A 21,067-nucleotide genomic window follows, 5' to 3' on the forward strand; every position below is an offset into this window, starting at 1 on the left:
ATTAGGAATAGAAGAAAACTGCTCATGAATATGGCACAGTCAAAGCTATTAGTGAAACATAGAGGGAAAGTACTTGCTAAGCTGCAGAGAACAGCAGCTCGGCCAACCTCATTGCATTCGAATCCGCAGTGCTAGAGATAAGCGGCGTCATTTCAATGGATATGCTAGCAAAGCAGAGAAGACAACTGTCACTATGGATGAAGAACGGAATACACATGCCCACAAGACAACAGACAAGGAAGCAAAAATGTCATCTCAGGCAAGATAGGTGGACAAGGGAGCGTAAAGGAAGATGGGCCGTTAAACCAATCAAAGTATATAAAGATGTGGCACAGTAGGAACCACGGTGAGGTAAACTACTACTTAACCCAGATGTTCTCCGGTCACAGGTATTTCCAAAAAATAGCTGTAAAGCACCTACCTTTTTTAAGTGCCGTCTTTGGAATGAGGAACGAAGCATATTAGAATGCAAAATTGGACAACTCAATCCCGAAATTCTAGTTGGAAAATTATAACCAGATAGAAACGGCCAGAAAATGTTCTTGTTTGTTTATTATGTACGACGCACTAAAAAAGGAACATAAACGCAGATTCTCCGGCCGCAGAGAATGCAAGTCAATAAAAAGTTAACCAAATAGGTAGATTGATGCTGACTACAAAGCGGAATGCCTATTCCTGGACTCAAGGAAAGTAAAAATTGACATTTTTTACATCTTGGAAAGCCTGGACTGAAGAAATGCGGAAGCGGTCCCGGGTCAAGGGAAAAATTCATGATGGAAAGGGGAATGTTTTAGTAGGTATACCACTCACGTAGGATGACAATCTCTATACGGTGCGAAGGCATTTTAAACCTTCATATGATTTGAATATTTGTGGGAGATGGAGAGAATTTCGACATTATTTACCGCTAATCGGTCGCTTTATGTAATTTTTGCAAAAAAGAGCCTAAGTCAACTTGATGGTACAAAGCGCATTTATAATCCACTTTAATTTGGAGTAATAAACAGAATCATCATTGGAACTACACATGATAAACTGGTTTTGAGCCACATCGGTCATAAAGGGTTTTAAAGTGGAGGTAGGTTTCCAAATATTCAAATATTCTGCATGCGAAGAACTCAAGTGTGAATTAGTTCAGCTATTTATTAGACGTAGACGTCACGTAGAGGTCGTCTAAGACGTAAAAGGCAGCATCTTATAATTTATGGACATAATAACAACGTGACGCAGACACTTTTCTGATATGAAGGCGTATGTTTGCTTGTGACACATCCGTTAATCAAATATTCGTGATAAGCTGCAACTGGAAACGAGATGGGTATATGTGTATGTGGCAGGCTGATAACTTTAGATCTCTTTAGAAACACCAGTTGTGGTGGGAGAGAAGGTATGTGGGGAGGACATTCTTATTAATTTTATTTATCTGTAACGGTTACTTTTGCGGGTTAGGAAAAAGATAGTTTGAGTTGATAGAGTTAAGATGGGATGATTATCAATTCTGTACTTCGAAATTTTCGAGGATGATCGAAGTAATTTGTTGAGAATTCTAGAAGAGGTCTTAAATATTATGAGAGTTAGGTTTGAAGCGTACTTGCACAGATATTTGGGCAGAACAAAAGTCTATGCTGACTTTGTTTCATTCAAACTGACCAAAAAAACGACGAATTGATGATTCGGAGCAGTGTTAGAAGATGTTCAAGCGTAATTAACCCTAGTTTTTGGATCGATATATGGCAATGGATGAAACATGGCTCCATCCTTTCACTCCGCAGTCTAGTGGATAGTCAGATGACAAGGTTATGGCGTCGGTATATTGCGATGCGCCTGAAATAGTTTTTATTAACTTCCTGGAAAAATCAATGACCCTCAACAGAGACTATTACATAGTGTTAGGGAAGAACGAAATCGCCGAAAAACGTTTGCATTTGAAAATAAAGAAAGTACTGTTTTACCAAGATAATGCATCGTACCACAAGAACAATCTATGGGCTCTTGAAAAGTTCTAAGAAGATCCGACGTTTTCGAGCCAAATTTTGTTCAGTGATGAGGTCCATTTCTGGCTCAATGACTAAATAAACAAGAAAAATTGTCGTATTTGAGACGAAGAGCAACCTGAAGAGATTCAAAAGCTGCCATTTCATCCAGAAAAAACAACGTTCTAGTGCGGTTTGTGCGCCGGTGGAATCATTGGTCCATATTTCTTCAAAAATGATGGCGGTGAGAATGTAACCGTCAATCAATGGATTTATTGAGAGAACACTTCGGTGAGACTCAACGGATGGACCATCTGAGACGTAGCAGCGGCCAACATTTAAAAGAGATTATCTTCGAAAAATAAGTGCCAAAGAATATTCTTTCGTATGGTGATAAACATTTTCCATTAAATTTAATGTTTCTGTGTTTTTTGTCTAATCTTAATGGAAGTACATTTTTTAAGTTCACTTTGGGTTAGGTTGTGGCTCATTTCCGATCGGAAAAACATCCTGCTTGGTTGGACAATCCAGTAATTTTTTTGTTGAAGACATGATTTTGAAGCTATTAAAAACTTATTTGGAACCCTTAACAAACTAAACTTGAATTAAAATCTGAAAATAAATTCGTAAATATTACAAAATTAATGAGATCGCAATATCTTTGTATCAAAACTGTACCTCGATCTTTAATTTCTAATCAAACGAAATAGAATTCTTGTTAGAAATTCAATACTGTGAATATTTTTAATAGTTTTTGAAAAAGTTGCATTCACAATAATCTCCATTCATTCAGAATTTTGGAAAGAAAAACACAGTATTTATTTTTAGATATTTAGAAGTGCAACTACAAAACTTTGAGTGGGCAAAGTTAAGTAAGAAAACTGAAAGAATCAACAGCTGTCTAAAATGATCTTCAATTGAACACGAAATAATATTAACTCTGCAATAATTCGATTTATTAAAGCAATCCAATTCAAAAACGTTTTCGAAAATCAAAGCATACAAAATTTAATACACACACATTGTACAGTATGGAGATGGGAGACATTTCTTATCAGCAAATCTGCAGCGCACGCACCGTGCAGTCCGATCAGAAGGGCTTCTTCAACGAATTCTTTTTGGAGGTGAAAGAAGGTTGCAGTGACAAGTGGTTGAAACACTATTTCAGTCAATTGAAATCGAACGAAGCGCGTATATTGTCGATCTTCAGCGATCGTGAGGTATGTGATACGGTCTTGGGTGTGTTGGAAAATGTCGCGCCGGTCTACAAAGGCAAAGATGGACTGTTTTCGGTGCAACGGCGCGCACAGGCAGATAAATTCAATTTGTTGGGAGATTTCAAACAAGCCTTGCCACTTGCCAATTTGGCCGTAATGCGTGCACCGGCGAAAGGTGTGTGGTGGAGTGCTTTCTTTTATGTCTTTCTAAAGTCCTAGCGCTATTTCCTCACTTTCTATGCATTTGCAGATGTGGATCTAGCTGTGGATAACGGTCTCAGTTTGGCTATGGCCTATCGCTCTCGTGCCGCAATTCTTATTAATTTGGGTAATGGTCAGGCTGCCATGAGTGATCTCAAATTAGCCGCAAACTATGGTTTGGAGCTGAAGGAGAATGTCGATTATTATATCAAATTGGCGAAAGCTTATGCCTGTAAGTGTGAAAAATTATTTCTCCGGTCACAGAAGCTACTTTACTTTGAGCTTGAGCCATCCAATTAGTACACTCAATAAAACCTTAAATAATCATTAAAAATCTAATCAATAATATTCTTATACCTTCCAGTAATGGGTGAAACTGCGCGCTCGGAAATATCCTTGAAAATTGCTGAGAAACTATCTGGTAATAATATTGCCTTAAGAGATGCCTTCGGCAAGGAACTGTCACTGATAAAACCCAGCGAAAAGATCGAATCGGCCGTGGCACCACCGCTGGCGAGTGGTGAAAATGCCAACTTACGTGGTGCTTCTAACTTGGTGAAATTGGCGGAGACCAAAGAAAGAGGTCGTTTCATGGTCGCTGGTGATCATTTGAAGACCGGTGACGTTGTGCTCTGTGAGAATCCAGTTGCCGCATGTTTATCACCTAATTATTATGGCAGTCACTGTCATCACTGTTTCGAGAGGTATGTACGAGTTGAAGATTTATTATCAAGTGTCTGTATAGTAATGCACTTGTAGTTCAAAGAAGCTCACAGCTCACAACTTGAGACCACTCTTTTTAAAGTTTTCAACGTTATATCGATCAAAGTACTGTAACTCTGTGAGCATTTTTCAAATGCTTCGAGGTTTCAATGCCTTTTGAGATTTAAACAGGAATAAATTCAGCTCATCACTTCGAACTCAGTTTTCCTGCAGAGTCGAAAAAGTTAGGGAGAGACTATTTCAACTGAATACTTCGAACGCGGTTGACTCGCTTTTCTGGTCTAACTTTTAGACGGTTAGACTGCAGAAGTTGATTTTAATGAATCGAAGTCTTTCAAATCAAGATAATGGCACAGCGAATTGTGAGGTGGATTCGTCTCAAAATTTTCTGGAGGGCCATGAAACCTCTTACAAAACCTTCTCGAAAAACCAGAAAAGAAAGCTGAAACTTTCGGATACATAGGTGCAACTGGAAATTACACCATTACATTAGACCACTTTCTCCCACTTTACCTCTGCAGATGCTTTAGGCAGATAAAATAACCTCTGAACTCAAGTTCTCAACAAAGAGTATAGTTCTGTTATATCACATTGTAATCTCTCAAGGCTTTTTCTTCTTATTTTGGTAATAACAAATGGTTAGTTAACAGTTATCGTATTTAATGAACGAATAAAAACTAGTTATAAGCATTTATTAAATACATAAAAATATATAACACATTTGGCCATCCAAATATATGTATAAAATCAATGAGTTATATACAGTCTATGAACCTTTACCAGCTTTACGTAAAAATATTTGCACAAATTAATGCTAAATTTTCTACAAATTGAAATGCATTAGCACTAAAAGTCTACATTTACAGGTTAATTACTCCAGTGCCATGTGTTAATTGCTCTGGAATCGCTTTCTGCTCTGCGCAATGCATGGGAGAGGCATGTGACAGTTATCATCGTTTTGAATGCCACTTTATGGATCTTTTCATTGGTAATGTAAATCACGTTTATATTTTCGCATTAGAGTTATACAATTAAGTAGCTCATTAAGGTGCCAATTAACGAGGTTCAAAAAAAAAAAAAAAAGGTGTGAAATACTTACACTAAAGAGAATACTACGTTGCTATGAAACGCGTTAATGCCCTGGAACACAATGTAGCTCCTAATCGGAGATCTTTGGTTTTAAAGTATAAATCAATCACGCACCGATCTTCGGCCGAAGAAGGCACGATATCTCCAAGTTATAGAGGATCCATTTACAGCTCTATCGATGCAAAAAATATGTTATTTTTTACGTTTTTTTAGTAACTTTACATATTATCCAAAGATCAGTCGTAAAAAACTAATTCTGATCCGAAATGGTACTGTACTAGCATCGTTATCAAGTCTCCAAAAATTCGGGATAGAGATCCTCGTTCTTAAATCCTCTACTACCGTCACTATATGGCAAGGCATTCTGAAAGTCAAAGTATACTAGATGTATTCTTCAGTTTTTACTTCAATCTGTCGAGGTCTCCTTAGATGTTCGATCTTTCAACGTCTATTGAGAGAATCTCTTAGTGAAGACAATCTAATGTAGTACAACATAGATCCGTGGAAATGAGTATCGGTTGTTCAAATCTAATAATTGGAAGCCAGTACTACACAAGTCAAGCTCGAGAGAGTCGGTTTTCCGAAAATATTACACATGATTGAAGGGACTTTTCTCTGTTTTACCATCAGCTTCAAAAATTCTGAATATATCTCAGGAGAAGTTAGATTAGTTAACTAGTTTGTGCCCGCTCAAGAATCCTTGCCCTCGGACCAAATCGGCCGCAGAAATGTTATTTTGATGTGACAAAGTACTACCTGTTATTAAGATTAATCACTGTTTCAAAATCACATGGAATTCTTCACAAATGTAATAACGTCAAATGGGCATATTCTGGAAATTATTGGTATCCAAGTGCCTTATTTGTGATTTTTGTCAAATAGCCTTTGTTAAAACCCGTCGATATAGATAAAGCCAGTGGCAGACAAGTCGCAGTGATTTTTCTTAAGCCTTTCTGTAGCGAAGTCTCCCCTGAATGCAACTATTATAGTCCAACTTCAGCGAAATATTATCTGCCTAAGGAGGTTAGTAATTAAGAATTCACAAATATAATTTCAACAATGTTATATGTATGTAAATTTGTTAAAACCGAATCCCTCTTCATTATCTTTCAGGTTCCGGCATGTCAATACTTTGCTACTTGGCCTTACGTGTATTCACACAAGCCTCGAGCGTGGAGAGTGCCATCCATGATGCAAACTCGATGTATGAGCATCTTTGTGCGCATATTGAGAGCCGACAAGCCGAAGACTACTTACAACGTTCACTGATGGCCGGCTTCTTATTGCGCTGCTTGCAGAAAGCGCAATACTTTGGACGTCGTAAGAGTGAGGGTGTGAATCCAACTGCTGTTGAGTTGCAGGTAGGTGCCGCACTCCTCGGACTGTTGCAGGTGCTACAATACAATGCGCACGAAGTTTTTGAGACTAAAATAACCGAGGAACACCATTTCGAGGGCTCTAAAGTGGTCTATGTAGGTGCTGCCATCTACGCGACAGGCGCTTATTTCAATCACGAGTGCTGGCCGAGCGTGGCCCGTTACTTTGTTGGCAAGAAACTGGTGTTGACAACCATAAAGCCACATCAGCCGAACGAAGTGATAGCTGAGAACTACGGGCCGATTTTCACCAAAACAAATTTGAAAGAGCGCCAAAGATCACTGCGTGGTCGCTACCTGTTCGATTGCAAATGTATGGCCTGTCAAGAGAATTGGCCAACAATACAGAAAATCGATAAGCAAGTTCGTTTTCGTTGTCTCACTGCAAATTGTCCAAATGTTTTGAAGTTCCCGAAGGATATAGCCAAGGAGGTGCGCTGCGCGCGTTGTCGAAAAAATGTTTCGCTGAAAACGAGTGTAGCGAAAATGATTCAAATAGAGGAGCTTTATCGGAAAGCCGCTGAGGACATGCACAAGCAAAACATACCGCAAGCAATTGAGCAATTTAAGGAAGGTATTGAAATGTTTTTCGAAATAGCAGTTTTGCCCCACAAGGACACAATTATAGCTCAGCATTCGTTGATCAAGTGTTTAGCCGATAGCGGTACCACTTTTAAATAGTTGTAAATAAAGAATAAAAAATATATTTTTTTTGTTCAAAAGCCTTTGAGAAACTAAAAATATTTTAAATAAATTTATTAGAAGACGTGAAAATGTGTTACATATGATTTCCTTTCTTCTTTTTAAGTCCAAAAGAACAGACAGTTACTTTAAATGCCATTCGTACGAGAATCGGATTTGTATCCAGGAACAACCAGCTGCAAATACTTCCTTGAGATGAAGTGCTCGAGTTGCCGCGAGACTCCTACTTATCCAGAATTGACCGTGACGTATCAAATGTATGTCCAGCGTGCAATGAGTCCCCGTATGACACTAGCCACCTCTTTGCATGCCCTCCTAACGCTACTCATCTGACACCTTTCTCCCATTGGTTCGACCGCGTCGAACGATGACGTCGATGACAACTTATCTAACCCTTATCATCCCAAGGTGGATTAGGTACCCGTTAGAGCAACAACAACTTCCTTGAACAGAACCACGTTTTTGGAGGTTTTACCAAATGAAACCCCATAACTTTCTGTGCACTGGTACCTATTTTAAAATTTTTTTGTAAACCGAAGCCGGTTTCCATCACCGTCCCACGAAAATGGAGTTCACACAACCGGATTGAACCTAAAAGATATCAGTCCTCTAACTAATTAGGAAATATTTTTTTTAAATAGTCGTTGCTTTTACGTTAAATTTTGATAAAATTTATTTCAAAAATTAATTTGATTAAAAACAATTAATTTTATTCAATATAATTAACATTTGAATACTTATATTAATTCGTACAATAAGGGTTAAGTGGCAACGAACGAATGATAAAATGTTCGTTCGCAAATATTCACACAAAAAATTATTTCAGTTGCGGCTGGCAACACCAGAGTATCATATGGGAATTGTTTATTTGCATTCGCGCGAAACAAATGTGAAATTCGTAAAAACTTATTTGAACATTTAAAAGGCTTTTTATTGAAATAATAAGGTTTAAAAATGATAAAACGACCACAAAGTGGTGAAACCGAAGAGGATATATTGCGGATGCAAAATGAGTTTTTATCGCAACGGGCGAAAAATCCAAAACTCCAACCGGCAGCGCAGTTCGTTAAAGTGCCAAAAGGTATATATTAATTTAAATGAAAGTGTTTATTCATATTAATTAAAATATTTTAATATATAGAAACCAAAAAGTCGTTGTTTGTAAGGAGCCGCCAGAAGGCAAGTGAAAGTGCTAATGACAATGCAGAGCAGAAGCTTTATAGCGCAGCGTCAGTTCCGACAGTCAAGCAGGAAATCTTAGGAGAAATACACGAGAAGATTGTTGGAAATTTGGACACAAGCAATGTAGAAAAGTTTAGTGAGATAGTGCTTGGGGATATTGTAGAGAAAAAATTCGATGCTCCAATGCTGAATGACGGTATGGACGTTGAAGAAAATATCGGGTTTCCAACAATCAAATTAACCACATTGGAAGTGAGTCAACAGATATTTCAAAATAAGCTCAAGTTTTTTATGACGAATTTTAATGAATTTCTAGAAATCTACAAAAGCTGGCAAAAGTATATTTGCAACTGGTGGTCTAAGTAAAAATCAGCCCATGAAAAAAGTACCGGCACCCTCAGAGGATTTAAGCAAGATGTATGGTAACGAAAGTGTGATAGTCAGCAATTCTACAATTGCTGCAGAAGTGCATAAAGAAAACTTAGATATTTTGAGCAAAATGAATAGAGATGACATCTTAGCAGAAAGGGAGAAACTATTGAATTCGATAGGTAAAGGTTTATATCAAATATTTCCAACTTTTAGTTTTTGTGTACAAAATTTAGCTATTAATCCAAATCTTAATTACTGTAGACCCCACTCTCTTGGAATTGCTGAAAAAGCGACGACAAGACAAATCAAATCAATCACTTCCTTCAAGTGCTATAAGCACTACTACTAAAACTAAACCTTCTGAAAAGTTTGAAAAACAAGAACCTATGGATGTTAGTTCCGTTATAACACCAAGCAATGCGGCATATGATATATTACAACAAAGTGAGGCGGAAAATTGGGTACACTTCGATGTAGTTGAGACTGATAAGCTTAAATGGATGCGTGATATCGGAGAAAGTACGGCAAATGTGAAGCCGGGTGAACAATTTGAGGCGCGTTTCGACTGGAAGGGTGTACTACTGCCATACTCGGTTGAAAATGCATCAGTCACAGAAGTGATACCTGCTAGTAATGCTCCCGCAAAAGATGATAGAGAACTTTATCTGCACGGAGATGAACCGCATAGACCCGGTTACACGCTGCAAGAACTTTTTCGCTTGGCACGGTTTGTGTTTATTTTTTTATTGGTTCGAATTTTCATCTAATTATGCTTTATATTCGTAAATAATAATCTATCTAGCTCGAATATTATGCAACAACGCATATCGGCATTCGGTGCGATTGGTGGCATTCTAAGCATATACAACCAAGGCTTCTATGACGGTGTCTTAGAGTTGCCAATTTCGAAAATATTCTTCTTACTGCGTCTCGGACTTGATGACAATACGCCAGCTGTGCTGGAAGTTGTGTCAAGAGCGCTAGCTTTTCTCTTTTACAACGAGGCAGATGAGGTATTAACGCTTTTGTATTAAATTCTAGGGAATTATCACTTATGTATATTTATTTATCTATTTTTATAGACTTTACTGGACTTCATTTTCGAAAATCCTGGCTGTCATTGGCAACCCAGTTTGGAGTCAGCCGACATGAGTATTGATATTAAAGATCTGAATGCGTTAGAAAATTTACAAAAACAAATGCAGCAATTACAAATGCATGACGAAAGCAACCGTTCCATGTTTCGCAGTGACTTCGAAGAGCACGAAAATGAGAGTAAAACTTCCATGAGCGATTTTCAATTAGCGGAAACTAATCTCATTGAATGCCTGTTGCGTACAAATATTCTGCAACGCATCTAGTAAGTGTTTCGCCTAGTGAAAATCCATTTAGTGAACTAATATTTTGTTATTAGTTTTATTTTGAGCGCTGTCAAGCCGGAAAACAGCACAGTTACGTCGTGTCTAAAGCTGCTCATACGCTTGGCGCGCACAAACAAGGAGATCGCTGGAAAAATTGTCGCCAATAACGAGCTAATGCAGTGTCTCTTCCCGCATTTCTTGCCAGACTTGGCGCACTTGGGTTAGTACATAGTGCTTGTATACTGTGTGTGTAACGAAATAAAATATTTAATTTTTTTTTGTTGCTTTCATAGAAGCAAACTTGTCTACGCCGCAATTTTATTATCAACCACAATTCTTATGCCTAAAACTCGTGCGTATTTTAATTACACAAAATCTCGGCATCGCTGTGCGCTTGATGAATATGCAGCTGCCGGATATACTGATCAACTATTTGTCGTACCGCAGCGATATTAAAGTAGTTAAACATAATTTTTTTTTATATTTACAAATATTTAATACTATATATTTTGTATATTATTTTTTAGGATGCCATGATTAAAGTTCAAATTGAGTGCTTGCGCATTGTGCGTTGCCTGCTGCTGCTGCGTATTGACGATTCGCTTTACAGGTGCGCTTAAATTTCTAACACTTCCAATTTACTATTCACGTATTTATTTAATCAATCCGCGAATGTTGAAAACAACATTTTTGATATGATTGGCTCTCTTTTTATATAACACTCTATTGTTAAAAACGCCGTTTCGCAGCCATCAGCGCCACCTGTTTAAAATAGCGTTTTAATAATATTTTCTTAAATTGCATATAAATACAAGTCTACTTACTTTTTGTGCCACAAGTTGTGTGCAACTGCTCTATTATCGGCACAAAGTCTGGTGGCATTATTTCAATGAGATTATCCAAGTGCACGATGTTATCATCATCAATCTAAATTTAGTATAGTTGTTAGTAAGCAATTTAATATAAATTTTTGATGAATCTCTTTTGTCATGTTGTGTTTTATAACATTTTATTTTTTTTATTTTTTACTTTTATTTTTTTAATATAATTTTGTTTTATGGTTATATTTTTGGTGTTCTATTATTTAGTTTTTTATATTTAATTTTTTTTATGTTTCACTTTTTTTTCTTATATATTTTTATTTCATTTTTTATATATTTTAATTTTTTGTTTTATTATTATTTTTGCTGTATATCTTCCTATTCCTGCATTTTTTAATTATTCCTTATTTTTCTTTGATATTATTTACCAATTTAGGTTTATTTTTGAACATATCAATATATATTGTTAAAATATTTTATAAAATTAGTTTTTATTTTTTTTAATTTTTTTTTTAATTTTAATTTTTTTATGGGTACATTTTTGGTATATATTATTTTTTATATTTAATTTTTTTTATATTTAACTCCTTTATATATAATTTTTTTATTATGTTTTACTTTTTTTCTTATAAATTTTGATTTTATTGTTTTGCATATTTTTTGTATATTTTTTATTTTTAATTAATTTTTTTTTGTTAGCTGTATACCAGTTTTAGGTTTATTCGTGTACATATGTATGTATGTATATAATGTATTTTAATATAATAAACTGCTTATATATTTATTTTAATTTATTTTTTATAATTTTTTGTTTTCTTATTTAAAAAAAAATATTTATTAATTTCTTAATATTTTTATTTAATTTAATTATTAATATTTTTATACATCATTATTTATTAAATGTCCGAAATATTTCTTTTCTTTCTATACTATTTCTCTTTAAAAGTTTTATATATTTTATTATTTCAGATTAGTTCATTTTATTATTTTTCAAATTTATATTATTATACCCTGAACATCCATTTATTATTATTATTATTATTATTATTATTATTATTATATTTATGCATTCATTTTCCTTTTCTTATTTTTACTAATTTATTTTTTATACTTTTATATGTACATATACATATGTATGCATGTCTTTTGTTGTAAAATTTTTTAATTTATTTATTATGTGGGTAAAACGGTTTTTAATTTTGCATTTGCTTATTATGTTTAGTATTGTTATTTAATCAGTTTATTATTGTATTTGTTTTATGTTCTATATAATTTTTTAATATTTTCTTTATTTTTCATCTTAATTATTTTTTGAATTAAATTTTATACATATTTTTCTTATATATTTAATTTTATTTTAAATTTTTTAATTAAATATTAATGATTATAACTTTTTATTTTATTATATTAATTTTGTAAATCAATTAATTATTTTTTGTTTTAATTTTGTAATTAAATTTTTTTGTTTTCATTTTTAATAAATTAATAATTTTCTCATAATTTTATTTTTTTACTTATTTTCCCTTTATTTATTTTACACTTCTCTCTCTTACCAATCCAATTTTGTCCAGCACACAATGCATGAAACACTTTAAATTTTGATTGTTGGGCAATTCGCCCGTCGCTCTGATTTCCTTAAATAAATCTGTAAAAATATTTTATAGAATTCCCTCACAAAAATATTTACATATCTACAAACCTTCGCTGGCACCAGATTCCTTTATGCATATATTAGTCAATTTCTTTACACCTGACACCATGTGTTTGGGCACCTCCAGCTAATGTTTAACGGCAGTTATTACAAGAAATAATTTTAAAAGTATATAACAAATACTATGTACCGTTACTTACAGTGGTCACTCCTGTGTAGAATGTATATTGATAAATAATTACGAGAAACACAAACTGTTTGGTGTTCATTGTGCAGTTTTTAAATTACAAAGAAATGTGCTGAATTCTGAAACATGTGCTTATATACTCCAACAACTCCTAAATGATCAATTATTCCTTATATAATATTTTTGTTGCGTTTTTCCTCTTATGACAAGCGCAGCCGTTTGGACTCCGCCTTCTATAATATGTTGCAGTGGCATTGCAATTACTTAAAGTTCGAGTTGGGCGGTCCATATTTGCTGCGACAACACGCTTCGGCTTTATTGATGGCAATTGGCAGTGAGCCCTGCAGTGCGAAGTCAAATCATATGTTGAGCGAAATGCTTAATAAATGCTGTTCCGCCTGGTTTTATCGTGCGACACGAAACGATGTTACCGAGGTAAAGTTGACGTTGTGTAACATTGTATTACAATTTTATTGAGAAATTAGTTATTTTTCAAATTCACTTTATTTTCTAATTTAAAATGCCAAAATTTTTTAAAGTAATAATTACACTTTTCTTTCTAATTTAATTTTTTTAATTATTATTTTTATTATTTTTTTAAATTAATTTTTAAATTTTTTTTATTTTTTTTTTATTAATTTTATTATTATGTTTTAATATGTTATTATTATTGTTTTTTTTTTACAAAATCAAAGTACACACATTTTTTATATTTTACAACTAAATCCTTTCTAATTTGTATATTTCTTAAATTAATTTTGTACTAAATAATTCTTTTTCTAATTAGATATTTTTTAAAATTCACTTTTATTTCAAATTTAAAATTAAAAAAAAATTTAAGTTAATGATTATAAGTTCCTTTGTAATATGAGTTTTTTAATTAAAATTTTTTTATTATTTTTCAATAAATTCTCTAAATTATTTTTTTTAATTTTTTAAAATTAATTTAATTGTTTTAATTAATTAAAAAAAAAATTTAAAAAAATTTAAATTAATTTAATTTTTTTTAAATATGTTATTATTATCAATTATTTATTTATCTTTTTTTTTCAAAATGAAAGTACTCACATTTTTTATATTTTTAAACAAATTATTTTTTGGTTTTTTTATTATTTTTAATAATTTTTTTGAATTAATTTTTGACTAAATATTTTTTTAATTAATGTACCTAATTTAATTGTATTATTCTTTTTTAATCTATTATTGTCTTTTTAATTATTCTGTTCATAATTTTTTTCAGTTCTCCCAAACAACTCTTCTCAGCGCCTGCCTACATGTCGCAAATTGGCACATACAACGCGATGAACAAAAATATTTTAACGAATTTTTTACGAAATATTTGCGTGATTTTTTACATTCCGCATCGTTTAAGAAATGTGTGAACCAACTAATGTAAGTACAAAAAATTATATATTTTCTTAATTTCATTGCTCAAAATACACATTATTCCATTGAAATAGCACCTCCTCTGTAATTATACGCAAGTCAGGCGATCGCCGTTATGTGCATACACCGTTACCTAATGTGGGTGCAGTGCTGTTGCATGAGGACGGTCCACAGTTGATTATACCGCAAGCATATAGCATTTTTCTATTAAACACCCTGTGGTCTCACATCGAATTACAAATGTCTCGAAGTCATGTTGAAGCCCATAAGCCATTATTAGCTGCTTTAATGACGCCACCAATAGCGGAGACTTTTGTAAAATATCTCACTTTGCTCTCCAACAATTTGAATCATTATTTGTGCAGCAATTTCTACACGAAAATCGAAGTGCAGTTCGTTTATAAGTTGCTGGGTTGCAGTGAATTGCTGCAGCACTTCAACTCCTCGCAAATACTACAACTCGTCTATAATTATTTGTGTTGTCTCGGCGCCGAGCATATACTGGAGATAGAGCAACTTTTCGAACGCATAATTTTCAATACGCAGTATTTATATGTGTCTGAGTCGGCGTTAAGGAAATGGAAGGAGGTTTTCGTCAGCTTGGCGCAGTCGCACTACATTGTTGTGGTGAGTTTTATGGCGATTCACATTTATTTAAACAAACAAAATGATCTCCTTACTCCCTCAGGAACCTTCGAATTTGAGCTTGACCAAGTCATCACACACCAGCGCTATTTTAACGCGTGATTGGCCTTACTTTTTCTTCAAAATCATCTTACAAAACTTCCTTGATAACGCGCCACAAAAGATAACGGTGGATTTCTCTGGTAAACTGTTGCAAATATTTATTTCACATTGGATTTTATAAATTATTTCTTCATCTATTTAGAACGTGATATTTTGGAAATGACTCTCACACTCGTGACCGAGTTGGTGGATTCAAGTTCGAATTTGAAAATTGTAACGCCTACCGAAGAGCTTATGTATGCTATGACTGCGTTTATGGGCCCAGAAAGTGAATTCCTGAATGAGGAAATACGTCCGTTGCTGCGTAAACATTTGCTGCGCTTTTATGACAAATACCAGGATTATACATTCGATTTGGATAAGGCGGTCATAGGTAAGCATTTGATTTGATTAATTGTTGAACTAAAGCTGTGTGCAATTCCAATAACCAATGTATTAAGGCCATGTATACACCAGTATTGCATTGATCTCTCGCTGATGAGTACTAATACACCTGCTGTAACGGTAAATTAGTGACGCACATCGGTGTTATCTCTTCGTTTAACCGTTTAGTAATCTTATCACACAGTCGAATCTGACTCTAATACTCAATTGAAATAACCTCAAAAAGTATTGTGTTTTTTAATAAGCGTCCTTTTTTAGTCACTGACAAACCCTTGATCCGTAAATATCTTATTATTGCTCGTCTTGTTTTTTTTTTCTAGTAAGAAATGAGAGGTTGTCAATTTTATACAACGGTACATCAGTAAAAATGCTTGCTTCGATATGGTAGAACTGTATTATTAGATGAAAAAGTTAGTTCACACCGCTGTTGGGACTTTATAACCTTAACGGACCCGAATTTGTATCCGGCAAAGAACTGTCAATTCTACAGCATCCACTTCAAGGATGATTTCTACCGCTACAACAACAATAACATTGATAAGTTAGAGGGCTGCAGAAGACCGGCCGGTCGGTCCTTAACTACGCCGCACCAATAGGTCGTCTGGATGCAGTGAAACTCAGACGAGGACGCTTCAGACATGTCAAAACACTCCGAACTATAACAGGATGCTTCTTGATGTCACCTATCGAACATCTGCATGCTCCCAGTTAAGAAGCATAATGAATTCCTCTCCAAGCAGTTTGGGTAGTTTTCGTAGAAATCATCCCTGCAGTCATCTGCTTGAAACGGGACCCCCTCCAAGAAGCTTCAAGGGGTCCTTCCTCAAATATGTCAAACTGACCTCCATTAACAGTGGAGCCATAAACACCTTCACCGACTTCCTCTCAGTGAATGGCGTACTTGAAGTCAAACCATCACCCACTGCAGACGAAGAACTCAAGTTGCTGCGAGAATCGAGAGTGATCTTTGTGCAGCTTCGTTCTGGTTACTGTGGCAGGTTAAACTCCTACTTATCCAGTATCGAGTCCTCGCATAACTTTAACCATTTCTTTGTATACCCAGCTAACCCCACAATACTGACACCCCACCCTCTATGGTTCGACCCATCTAAACAGCATGTTTCCTGGACCTACCGTAGGATCACCTCGATGACAGCTTATCTGAACCTTACCACCCTAAAGAGACTAGATAACCGTTACAATAATAACATTTGATATGTCGTATTTAAATCTCTATAACCGTATATAAGGAAGTTTTCTATGGTTTCACGAGCTAACCCGATCTCTTCGCACACAATAGGAAATTATTTGACTCTGAGGATATTGATAGGCTTCTAGTATTAATATATACACAGCCTTAGGAATAAAAATACAACTCTGCTATTATTTTACAACAATTTAATTGCATTTCTTGCAGGCAAGTGCAAGTTCGAGAGTTTATACTCCTTATTCGTCGATCACTTTCAAGCCACCAGCTACGGCGATGAATTATTCGGTTCCTTAGTACTGCTGCCAATGGCGCAGAAATACGACAGTAAGTGGCGTCGTCGTATGTGGTCGGATTATGCGCCCGCTCTGTGTTATCTAAATTGTGATGAATCGCTGGTAAGTGCTTGTCTCTTAATAGACTCTACAATTTTTCCAACTAATATTTACCTGCAGCTTATAAATGGCTTGGGCGCGTATTTGGAGCCCGCCGAGCAGGATGAATCTTTAATTAAAGCCTATGCGCTCATGCTGAATACGAACGATGTGCGTGTTGGCACTATACCCTACAAGATTGCAAAATATCACCTGGAACATTTTAAAAAAACGCCGAAAAATTAATAATTTAATGTTAAAAATATATACTAAAGTGATAATAAAAAAAAACTTTTATTGATAATATTTATGATACTACACTCAACAATGTAAAAATTTGCGACAAAACTCATGAATCATTATCATTGGCAATGGAATATTATACAGTAACAATATGGAATTACAAGAAAATCCAGCAAATCTGTAAAAAAAAATTTTGAGTTTTCGAAAATCGAATTTTCGAAATTTCAAATTACAAGAAAATCCAGCAAATCAGGTATTTCCGTCAAAAACAAAAGTTTCTGAGTTCGAAAATACGAATTTTCGAAATATAAGAAAATCCACCAAATCAGCAAAAACAAAAGTTTCTGAGTTTTCGAAATTACGAATTTTTGAATTACAAGAAAATCCAGCAGATCGTGAAAAGCAAAAGTTTCAAATTAAAAAAAGTAAAAGTTTCTGATTTATCGAAAATAAGAATTTTCGCAACTTCGAAGTACGAGAAAATCTAGCAAATCCACAAAAACAAGTTTCTAAGTTTTCGAAAATACGAATTTTCGCAATTTCGAAATATAAGTAACTCCAGCAAATCAGCAAAAACAAATGTTTCTGAGATTTCGAAAATACGAGTTTTCGAAATTTCGAACATCTCTCTAGAAGATAAATATGGAAAGCAAAATTCATGAAATATAAATAATAATAATAATTTCTTTAAAAACGAAAAGTTTTTGAGTTTTCGAAAATACGTATTTACGAAAATGGAGCCAAAAAATAAATATGAAAAGCCAAAAAGGAATTATTCATAAAATATAATGTGTAATCATAGCTGTACAAAGAATTACTGCCATTACTACTTCAAATTTTTTGGATAATTTTAAAAATTTTTGGATAACTTTCAAATTTTTCGACGCTAAGTACTTTCAAGTGTTTTCCTAAACCTGGATAAAGCATGCATTTCGCCTTCTTTGATTCAACAAAATTCAATACAAGCAATTACCATTTCAACTGCTTCAATTCCAAGTAGGATCTGTTTACCATTACAACAATCAAAGTTTCGTAATTTCGAATTCGGTTTCGGAGTTTTTTAAATAAGGTATGTAATAAATTATTGAGTTCTATAGCGCAGTATTTAGTTTGATCTTGGCACTTATAGAATGTCAATGAAAGCTTTTCTTTATTACACTTAATTCAATTGAAGCTTGACACTTACATACACACACACATACATACTTACACCTACTCGTGCATGCCAAACAAATATTTTTAATTACAATTGAGTTCACATGTGTAATTTTTAAATGCACCCGCTGATTGTTGGAATATGTCAGAAAATTTAATTATAGCGTTGGCGTGGGACAGACGAACCCGTAAAACTAACGCCGTTACTTTTTTTTACTTTTGTTTCTTGTTTTTTTTTTTTGGCTTTTTGACATATCGTTGCATTGCAATTGACATTAATTAACCCCAAAATTATAGTTTTAGCTAAAAATACAGTTGTATTGAGATCAGTGTGTGCGTATATGTCGATATACATATGTATATGACCGTTTTTGTGTGTCAAATTGCCTACTCTGCGAAAAAATAAAAAATTCGATAAGCTTAGTAGAGCTTATTTCAATCCTCTTTGACATAATTACCTAATTTATTTTTAAAAAATTAAAGCTAACTGTAATCTAATTTTGAAGGGATCAAAAATATGTATATGTTAAGGCGGTTAGTATGAATCCCAGCCACTTCGCTAGGTTCGCCGAAAGTGTGGTTATTTCAATCACAGTCTGACAAAAACCGGACAATGAAGAAGAAGCTTTGTAGTTTGTTGTTGTTGATGTTGTAGCGACAGGAAAATTTCATGAAGTAATTTCGAGGATTAGTGCCGAGTTGACAGTCCTTGGCCGGATAAAAATCCGGGTCCGTTCATATTACTTAAACCCGACTGTCGGGAGGCAACTCGCTTTCTCTATACAGTTTTGGCAAAAAGCTTTTGACAATACAAGTATACCATATTTAGCCACAACCTTGTGAATCTATTGGACAGTGTCAAGCCAAAACATCTACAATTGGCCCAGATTGAATTTGCTAAGGACAAGTAGTTTAGCGGACCTCTTACGGTTTGCTCTGGGCCAGTCACACAAGCTCTGGTTGTTCACCAGCGCTTAACGAGCACACGGAATGTTCATCGGCTCCCAATAAAAGTCGCCACCTTTCACTGTACTTATTTTCCAACCACTTTGACCCGCTCCATATCCCTCGCAGGTGTGTGAGCAGCTAAGGAAACGTCAAGAGATGAGTGCATGTACAGTGATCCATATTGTCAGGAATAGAAAAATCGTAGTAAGTCCCTGTTGGAGGCCCTCATATAGTGCTTAGCTAGCTCACTCCACAACAGAACGACTCCATTAAACATCATTGGCTTAGCTACGGTTTTGTAGAGCTAGTACTTTTGCGAAGAGGCTCCAACTTTCCCAATTCCTACTCTTCAGCGGTATAGGCGATCGATGCCTTCCTTACTCTCTGCTGAACGTTTGGCTCCAATGTAAGCTTCCTATCCAGAAAAGAAAGAGCATCCCAACGAGGGAAGAGTAATATATATCAGTAATTTTATATCTCCTAGTAAATAAGACTAGCTCAGTATTGTTTGGATTGATGGCGGAACCTATAAGTCAACTTATCCACAATTTATTCATATGTCGAACGACCTCTATGCACTTCAAGAACAATTGATCCTACTTCCTCTTCCAATGTGTGTGAAACTGAAAAAGCCATTGTCGCCGGCAACGTCTTATCAACAATGTCTTGTGGATTATCATCATCCCAAATGCGAAAATTTAGTTTATTAACGTACCCATTCAACCAAATATGCGCCGCATCGCTGAACAAAATCTTATTGTGAAAATCGGGTTCGGTGACCATCTCGTTTTGGACTCATTTATCGAATATGCGATGCGCTTGTTGGTCGTTCGCCTCGAATTCTTGCACGAGTTGGATTTCGTAAGCCCGCAAACCAAGATCCTTCTGCAAAATCTTCCATAAAGAGAATTGGTCCAGCTGCGATTGCTACGCACGATGTCGGATGGACTCATTTGCGTCTTCTGCGATACTCTGCTCCACAGCAGCAATAGCGTCTTCAGTGTGCTCTGTTCACCGTCTCTGAGGATGCGTATTATCCACTAGAGTAAATTTGGTACGACACTGAGCCATAGTTGCTGCAATTATTGACACTATCAACCGAATATTGGACACAGCGTCCAATGCGTCGCTTGAACTATTATGTTGGTAATAAATTTGCGCAATTTTCAAACGTTGTTCCGGAGTAAGTTTGTTCATTATCAAATGGCAAACCAAACTGAGTGTAAATCAAGTACTCAAAAATACCAGCTCCGAAAAAAAGTGCCTCATTGAAAACTGCACATATAACAATGACGAAGGCGCTCATCTTCTTTTTTGTCATATTTTCAAGCTTTCGAAAACCTTATGTTATATAACTTCTACAAATGGTTTCTATCAATTTACAATTTTTTATTTTCATAGGTTGTCCATTATCGTTTTATTTTCTTTATCACACTTTTAGGCACAACCAACTCTCTCTCTCTCACTCTTTAACAATGATCATTTGCGCACAATAGCATAATTAAGTATGCGCTAATCGAAGCGAGATACGCTCCATATAATTCACACTTCTTCAAATTAATCGTATGACCGCATATGTTTACCTCCTCATTTAGCTACTAACGATCCATATTTTTGGCATTTTGTTTTGTAACCGAAATATGATTAAATCTTATTTTTAATTTTTTTTCTCCAATGAGGTTTTAACATACATACATATATGAAATAGATTAATACTATTTCTCTTTTCACCGAATTAAATTATATTTGCAAGAAGTTAAGGTAACTT

General features: G+C 34.7%; 3 protein-coding genes and 1 long non-coding RNA gene across 5 annotated transcripts; 3 read left to right on the forward strand and 1 right to left on the reverse strand.

The window, feature by feature from the left end:
• The first annotated feature begins 2,807 nt into the window (after positions 1–2,807).
• On the forward strand, positions 2,808–7,341 carry LOC126762660 (SET and MYND domain-containing protein 4). The gene is made up of 5 exons (XM_050479565.1): positions 2,808–3,365; positions 3,441–3,623; positions 3,756–4,095; positions 4,981–5,102; positions 6,317–7,341. Exons 1-5 carry the CDS (start codon positions 3,005–3,007, stop codon positions 7,258–7,260), a joined length of 1,950 nt encoding a protein of 649 aa, XP_050335522.1. The 5' UTR covers positions 2,808–3,004; the 3' UTR covers positions 7,261–7,341.
• Positions 7,342–8,201: 860 nt separating this feature from the next.
• Positions 8,202–17,273, forward strand: LOC126762666 (RNA polymerase II-associated protein 1). Its single transcript, XM_050479576.1, has 16 exons — positions 8,202–8,362; positions 8,423–8,715; positions 8,780–9,014; positions 9,097–9,562; positions 9,638–9,848; positions 9,918–10,195; positions 10,250–10,416; positions 10,490–10,653; positions 10,724–10,806; positions 13,071–13,290; positions 14,096–14,247; positions 14,316–14,868; positions 14,930–15,068; positions 15,131–15,361; positions 16,790–16,977; positions 17,035–17,273. The coding sequence occupies exons 1-16, from the start codon at positions 8,236–8,238 to the stop codon at positions 17,197–17,199; spliced, it is 3,672 nt and encodes a 1,223-aa protein (XP_050335533.1). The 5' UTR covers positions 8,202–8,235; the 3' UTR covers positions 17,200–17,273.
• LOC126762664 (general odorant-binding protein 69a) lies at positions 10,849–12,987 on the reverse strand. Of its 2 annotated transcripts, none has more exons than XM_050479573.1 (5): positions 12,869–12,987; positions 12,717–12,795; positions 12,571–12,662; positions 11,021–11,123; positions 10,849–10,958 (listed from the first exon to the last, which is right to left on the reverse strand). In XM_050479573.1, exons 1-5 carry the CDS (start codon positions 12,935–12,937, stop codon positions 10,858–10,860), a joined length of 444 nt encoding a protein of 147 aa, XP_050335530.1. In that variant the 5' UTR covers positions 12,938–12,987; the 3' UTR covers positions 10,849–10,857. The 2 variants fall into 2 exon arrangements, with proteins under 2 accessions (XP_050335530.1, XP_050335531.1); XM_050479574.1 differs by having other exon boundaries at positions 12,859–12,934.
• On the forward strand, positions 11,680–12,651 carry LOC126762668 (uncharacterized). The gene is made up of 2 exons (XR_007667496.1): positions 11,680–11,751; positions 12,257–12,651. It is a non-coding gene; the product is annotated as an uncharacterized LOC126762668 (long non-coding RNA).
• Positions 17,274–21,067: the final 3,794 nt, after the last annotated feature.

This window comes from Bactrocera neohumeralis, chromosome 6, assembly GCF_024586455.1.
Source record: "Bactrocera neohumeralis isolate Rockhampton chromosome 6, APGP_CSIRO_Bneo_wtdbg2-racon-allhic-juicebox.fasta_v2, whole genome shotgun sequence".
Taxonomy (NCBI): Eukaryota; Metazoa; Arthropoda; class Insecta; order Diptera; family Tephritidae; genus Bactrocera; species Bactrocera neohumeralis.